Source organism: Aphis gossypii, chromosome X (genome assembly GCF_020184175.1).
Source record: "Aphis gossypii isolate Hap1 chromosome X, ASM2018417v2, whole genome shotgun sequence".
NCBI lineage: Eukaryota > Metazoa > Arthropoda > Insecta > Hemiptera > Aphididae > Aphis > Aphis gossypii.
In genome coordinates this window covers 48434765-48442845 of record NC_065533.1, presented here as the reverse complement: position 1 = coordinate 48442845, position 8081 = coordinate 48434765, and the positions used below count along the sequence as shown (strand labels likewise).

Here is an 8081-nt window from a genome sequence, read left to right as displayed (position 1 = left end):
TATTTGAATAATTATAAAAATCATAAGTAAATAGATTTTGATTCTGACATACATTTAATAATAATAATATTTGTATGCGAATAGATTAAGATGAGAAATTTCTTTTATAAGCAGAACATTTTATGTTTATTATAAGTAAAAATACAACCCATGAATTTGTACGACAATACAATTATTATTAAAATACCCATCTACATGATCTTAAAAATATTTACCATATTTTAATATACAATAAGACAGTTTTTAATATTATGAGATAATTTTTACAAATAATAGTTACTCGTTTTTAAATTTATAATCTGTTAAAAATGACGAGTCAAATTACTTATACATATATTAGGGAGTATGATAATAGTTGAAAACAAATATTATTATCAAATAATAATCGCAGACGATTATTTATCAATCTTGGAACGTTTATGCAAGTGGCGATCAATTGGAGTTCGTTCGGGTTCATTATTTGTGTTCGGAAGATGGAATATGAACGTCTCGCCTTCTCGTGGACATCCTTTGTTGAACGCATAATTCAAGCAGTCTATATTTCCGTTCGACAAAGCCTCGTTAAACGTTCTGGAGTCCCAAGGACAACCGTTTTCGTGGGCGTATATTAAACAGCCCAAGTGACCGTTACGTGCGGCTTGATGACAAACGGCCTCGTCCCAGGGACAACCGTTATTGTGACAATATTGCAAACACTCCAACTGTCCAGTCCTCGCAGCCTCTTCAGTCGTTCTTTTATCCCAAGGACACCCATTTTGGCGAGCGAATTTCAAAATGTCTATGTGTCCGTAAGTTGCGGCATATCTACAGGTCGCCTCATCCCAAGGACACCCGTTTTTGTAACAATAAAACAGACAATCCAAATGTCCGTTTATCGCTGCGTGATAGGACGTTACTTCGTCCCAAGGACAATTATTCTCGTGCAAGTACTCGAGCACGGATTGATGGCCGTTGACGGCCGCTTGCATCGTGGCGACCTCGTCCCACTCGCACCCGTTTTCGTGGGCGTATTTTACGCAATCCAGGTGTCCGCCGGCCGCGGCCTGGTTGCATGTCTCGACGTCCCATTCGCACCCATTCTCATGCAAGAATCGTAGACATTCCAAGTGTCCGTCCGCCGCAGCAGCGGCGCACGTCGACTTGTTTCGCCGACTGCCTTCGTAGAACGCCACCTTCAGGCAGTTCAAGTCGCCTATGCCCGCAGCCAGGTCGCACGCTGAGTACTCATAGGGCAACGGGCTGTGCCACGGGACGCCCAAATACCGCGCCAAGTTCAAGCAGAGCTGGTGCCCGTAACTAGCGGCTTTCTCGCACACGTCCTCGATCACGTTTGCTTTGGACTTATAATCGATCAATTGCAATACTTTAGCGTACAAAGCCTTGTGCCAGTCCGGGTTTAGATCTTGTTGTTCTGGTCTGTCTCCGGTCCAGCCCAAGTCTACAAGAATGGTCTCCAACGACAACAATATTTCGACGACGGTCTCGCAACAGCTGTTAATGTTGATGTCTGGAACAAACCGCAAGATGAACCTGCATTTTTTTTCCTTGTCGGCAAAACTCTTGGACACTAATGTTCTGTTCATAAGTCTTTTGAAGTCTACTTGCGTATAGTCCAATGCAGCCATCGTACTATATTAGCTGAGTGGCACCGTCGAATAGCTGCTGCTTGCGTCTATATAGTACTGTAAATATAAGATTAAAACATATACATAATTATAGTAAGCGATGTCAAAAACAAATGTATTATTTTACTCATATTTTAAACCTGTTCAAGTGAATATTATGCATTAAATATATACAGAACTTATTTTATTATATTCAATAGACTAAATATAGTCTTAATTAGCATGCGACTATACACATAGTAGCTGTATATCCTTTTTTTCAATGAAGTAATACGTGTCATGCCCAATATCAAATAATAATATAATAAATGATGAAGTCAAATGGATTATTATTTTCAACTTGTTAATACGTTATAAATGCTTTATTTTTAATTCAAAAAGGAAAAAATAATTAAATATGTATGAATACGTATATTAAATATGTATGAACAATTTTAAATGTTTACATAATGTTTAAGACTAAATTTTAAAGATTAAAAAGAAAATGTAGAAAAAAGTTATTATTTTGAATTGGGTAACGAGTGTAATATATTTCAAAAAAATATTGACAATTTAAGAATTCATAAAAAATAAACCACTTGAAAAATGTCTTTTCCATCACATTTAAAAGAAACTAGATAAACAAATTAGAGAATTTTAAATTTTTTTTAAATTATAAACTAAATTTGAGTATTAAAAAATAAAAATAAATCTATTTATATTATATCTCTAGAGTCTAGAGCAAGCAATTATAAATTATATATGCCGTGCAGTATAAAAAAATTAAAAAATGTAGAATAGAACAAAATATTTAAAATATTTCATTGGTCATATCTTTCTATTACACTTGTATTTAAATTATTATAATAAACAGTTAAGTTTCAAAAATTAATAAATTGAATAGTTTTTCAGAATAATTATGTATTCGTTATATAATAATAAAAATTGATAATCAGTTATCCAAGTTACGTTAGTAAATAGTAAAACTCATCTTACATAATTAAACATCTTGACTAACTGTTTAATAAAATAAGATAAAAAAAAAATCATTTCTCATTCCAACAAGTGTAATATATAAATTATTTAATGTTTATAATCTAGAAACATTATATAAAAATTAATTATGTTTATTATTATATAAAAATATAACATCTTATAACTTAACAAATTATTTGGCATGATGTTCCATGGGCATTAATATAAGAGGATAATTTTTTATAGCAAATTATACGCGTATATAATATAGCGTAAATTAAGAATGCTTATTACTCACTTAAACACTAAATAAACGTAAAAAATCAAGTTACGAACACTACTAATGTTCTTACTATCAAGGTTCATAATAAGTCGATTCACTCTAATTTTTAAACTATAGGAGCTACACGTGATTTGCTGAGCGTAAATTTACTATGTTACGTACTTGTAAGACGGATACAACACATGCGAATACGTCTTCTTAAATTATTGCGTAAAACAATATTAGGAACAAATGAACTTTACCAACGCTCTCATTATTTTTAATTTTTTTACTGGAAACAGTGGAAACTACTATTTTAGAAGTTTCCAAAGTTTGTGCTTTTACGTTTATGTGCTTGTGCGCACGTTACTTGAGTGATACGTGCAGCATCTATAAACTAATTTTAATTTTTTTTTCTACGTATTTTTACTAGTTGTAGAACATAATTATTTTTCGGTTGAAAAAATGTTGGTGAAATCAGAATTTGGTACACGAACTTAGTTTCGAGGTTATAGGTAATCTTCTTAGAAGCCTAGTAGGCTTAAATACCTACTGATTATGCTACAAAAAAAAAATCATCTACATCATTGTTTCAAGCATAAAAAATATGTCATTTAAAAAAAAAAATTGAAAATCGTAGGGGGTCGGTAAAGTGAATTTTGGTCCAATATTAATATTGATTCTTTCCCAACATTAACTTAATTTAAAATGTATATTACAAATTTAATTTAATTCTATATATATATTTAATTTAAAACATTCGTCAGTTGAAATATCGACAAACAAGTGAGCGTTAAAGCATATATAGTAAAGACAACTGAGAACTGAGTTGTATTGGGCATAGAGACATAAGAGGTTCGTTTAAACATCAAAAGCATATAGTCTTACCTGAATTAGTAAACAAAATAATTCAATGAGTAGTTGTTAGAACACCCTCATGCTTTCATCCAAATTGCGATAGTTATTATTCAAAATTAGTACTGCGTTCCAACGATGAGCATCTTTAAAAGTCTGAAACATATTAAAAAATAATGTATACCTGGAGTGCAACTACGTTATCTTAAAAGATACTCCTGACTAAAATAGGCTATGTTCTTTTTTTAACAGGGCACAACTCACACGTACATAATAATTTCAGACACAAGTGTTATGCAGCGACAAGATTTTGTAATATTATAAATTATATAATATAATAATAATATAATATAATTTGTTATATTATAAATTAATATTATAAAGTTGCATTATTAAAAATAAAGACCAGATTTATATGCATTTAAAATTTTAAAATATGCATTCAAATATGCACTTAATAAACTCAAATATGCAAAATAAATTTTGATTATTACAGCTATTTATTCATTGTAAAGTTATAAAACTAAAACATTTGTGATTAAAAAATAAGCTACCAATATTATACACGATACACCTATTTTATGAATGTGATAAAAAAATATACAATTTATTCGTTATTGGTAAAATGGTAAAACGATAAGAACGCTTTAAAATTAATATTTCACCTTGGTATATTTTAGACATTATCTTGAACCTAGCAAGCCTTAATTTTTATTAAAGATTTTAGAACATATTTTTTTTTTATTTAATACTCTATTTTCATTTTCCGAAAGATTATTAATAGAATTTGTAACTAGTTCAAATACCTATTTCTAAAGCATGTATGAGTAACAAACTTCAATCTTTCTAATACTTTCGACAATTATCCAAAAAATAGTTTTAATTTAAGTTAAATAGTTAATTATAAATAATAGTCAACCTAAACGTAGATAATATTATATTTTTAAAAAAAATTAAAATATGCAAAAATATGTAAAATAAAAATTTGTAACATTATTTATTTAAGTATGATTGATAAACATCCATTTACTGCATATGATAACTTAAGAAATGTGAATATGCATTATATGTAAAATTCAGTCTTTAATAATTATAGCTACCTATTATTTTTATATTTTTTTTTTCATAATTATTCAGATAAGTACTTTTTTTCCTAATAACCTGGTAATTAAGGTAGTATTAAAGTATTAAAATTAATCAATAAACATAGAAGTTGGAAAAAATGACTTGTCTTATTAAGGTGCTTTTAATAGGTACCTATGCTATTATATGCATTTTATTTTTATGTTTTAACATGCTATATTTAATATACCTATACCAAAACCCAGAGGTGGCTTGAACATGTATTTTGTGATTCACCGAGTCACCAAAACTTTTGTGTGGTATTATATTGATAATAATAATCAAATATTTTTATAAAAAGCTATAATTAATACAATTAAATAATCTCATTTATTTTTAAATTATGGCTATGTATGTGATATCTAAAGATATACCACACATATAATTGTATCTTGTCGATTGAATTTATAGTATTCACTGTTATAATACCTATGTAATGTTGAATTATTACAAAAGTTTTTATAAATAACGCTACCATAAAAGTAAACATAATAATTATTAGAATTTAAATAATTTAAGTGATCTAAATGAGAATAAGATAAGAATTTTCAAATGTATGCATTGCTTTTAAAGGAATATGTACTTTTTCAACTGAAACTGTTTTGAGTAATAATATGAAAATATTTTAAATTTTGTTTTATTCTAGTTGAGTATTAACCTATTCATCATAAAAACTTTTTTTGTAATAAAATGTACAGTTGTTTAATTAACGATCATTTATAATTTATACTATTATAAAGTAATAGGTAGAAGGACCTTATGTGTAAAATATATCAATACTGTAACAACGGAGAATAAAATAATCTAAATAATGAGTAGTTCTGAAGCTATTATTATTTGTATTTGTATATTTTAAGTTAGGTTCGAGAATATGTTACACCTTCTATTTATTTATTCATTACTAATGCTTTAACTAATTCCACCATTTCATTTAAATGTTATAATAAGGAACAAATTATTAATAACAGGAAAGTTACAAAAGCAGTAAAGCATTGCCATAACAAGGCTATAGAAATAGGTGACACTTTGTATAGCTACACATACAGCAATACATCATATGTATTTATATTATTTTTATTTTTAAATTGTATGTCGCAAAGTATGAAATATTTTAGTAGTGTGTTCGCCCTTTGAGTTAAACAAAGGTTGAGAAATATTGTTCTATAGTCAAATAGATTTAATAGATGTTATAAGTTTACAGAGTCACAAATACCTATTACTATGTTGTGAGTCGTCCTCCAAATTAATTTTTGCCAATCAAATTTCTTTCGAAGACTTTTTTGAACCTAACCGTATAAACTCAACCACATAATTTTTTTAACATTTAATACAATAACATACTCTCAATCCAGTATCTCTTTAACTGAATTAGTTGGAATAATTTCTTGTTAAATTTAAAATATTATTAAAAAAATAGGTATAACAAATGTTCAAAACAGTATTTAAATACTTTTACCTACTGGAATACTATACTTTATCATTCATTAATTGGTTAAATGTGACAATAAGTTAATTAGCAACAGTTAATAATCAAACATATTAGTCTAATATATATCTCATATATTAGTTGAATATATAATTCAATATTTATTTTATTTTATTTTATTGATATAAACACCTTTGTAGGCTCAAGTACAGTATATATAACTTAATAATACAAGGTTATGAACATACTATATTAATGATTTCTAAATTAAATAACGAAAATACAATAACACAAATATAATTTGAACAATAGCATTAGATAAAGAAGACAATTACAACATATTACAGAGACCAAGCTTACAAACTATAAATTTTGGGTAAAAAATAGGTCCACATTTCTCAGCTCATTACATTCTCGAGCAACAAGGTCTAAAGGAATATTATAACCATAAGAGGTACGATGAAATGGTATTGAAAAAGTAGGATGATGCCATGAATTAAATTGAGGAACATTAAAATTTAACAATTGTAATAGGTCTGGACGAGATATATCACCATTTATTAATTTTGACATTAAGCGAATATCTATAAAATTGTGTCTAGAAACCAGGGATTCTAAATTGATACTGGCTTGGATTAATGATAGAGACACTAAAATAGGTGGATTTACTTGACAATACAATTTTCTCTTATACCCAATTCGGTGTAAAAACTTTCTTTGGACTCGCTCAAATGATTTAATAGGTCTAATTTGTGTAGGATTCCAAAGGACAGAGGAGAATTCAAGAATTGGTCTAACTAACGAGGTATATAAAATTTTAAAGCAGGTTTCATTGTTAAATTCTTTCGTATTAAGAGTTATAAATCCAAGCCTTCTAAGTGCTTTTGAACATAAGTTATCAATGTTGGAGGAAAATAATAAGTTAGAATGGAATACCACCTCTAGATTATTACATGAATCAATTTCAGTGAGTTTGTCTTAATTAATTTAATAGGAAAAGTTTAATTTAGACTTAGTACGGAAAAACGACATTTTGAAACATTTGGTTGTATTTGACTTAAGACCATTAGAGCGACACCAAAAACAATCATTGACACTGTTTAGGTCATTTTGGATTAAATTAAAATTATCTAAAGATGAAACTTTGGCAAATATTTTTAAATCATCAGCAAACAATAAATAGTTACAAAATTTAAAGCAATTACCCAAATCCAATAGAAAAATGGAATATATAATAAAAATGGAATATTATTTATAATATAATAAAACAATGTGTTAATAATAACTTAGTTAATTTTACAAGATTCTATAATCTATAATGCATGCATTCATTAGGTATTTTGAGTTTTAAATAGTCTAGATCGACTACAATAATATGACATTATAGTATTATCCATATTGATTTTTGAACCTTTGCGTTTAATTGTTAAATAATACAGTTAATTTAATCGAAATAAATCAGTTTTTAAATTTTTATTATGTATCAAATTAGTAGGTATTGGTAGATAATCCGGGCTTACCTAGGAGTGAGCCATATTCAATGAAAACCATTTGTAATACGCCGTTCGAAAAAACGTTTTTCATTCTCAATTATCTGTATAAGTAAAAATACTTACTTTAAATATAATAAAATAAAAAACGTTCACTATCTAGTAACTATCTATTGTTTAAATAAATTAGTATGAGCTCGTCATTCACAACTGCCGTCTGCTGACGCATGCACGCCGGCGTGATACTGATAAATGAAACGACGCTAAACGGCGCTGGAGTCGACGCACGTTTTACCTGTAACTGCGTCGTGCGAAATTAAAATTGTGAACGCGCAGACGCGAACCTG

At 28.3% G+C, this 8081-nt stretch overlaps 1 protein-coding gene across 1 annotated transcript; it reads right to left on the bottom strand.

The window, feature by feature from the left end:
* Positions 1-99: 99 nt before the first annotated feature.
* On the bottom strand, positions 100-7981 carry LOC126552303 (uncharacterized). The gene is made up of 3 exons (XM_050206996.1): positions 7765-7981; positions 3730-3852; positions 100-1682 (listed from the first exon to the last, which is right to left on the bottom strand). The coding sequence occupies exon 3, from the start codon at positions 1623-1625 to the stop codon at positions 396-398; it is 1230 nt and encodes a 409-aa protein (XP_050062953.1). The 5' UTR covers positions 1626-1682; positions 3730-3852; positions 7765-7981; the 3' UTR covers positions 100-395.
* Positions 7982-8081: the final 100 nt, after the last annotated feature.

What these genes read in the sequence shown, in the direction of transcription:
- LOC126552303 (XM_050206996.1), bottom strand. Translation starts at nt 1,625, where the DNA reads ATGGCTGCATTGGACTATACGCAAGTAGACTTCAAAAGACTTATGAAC.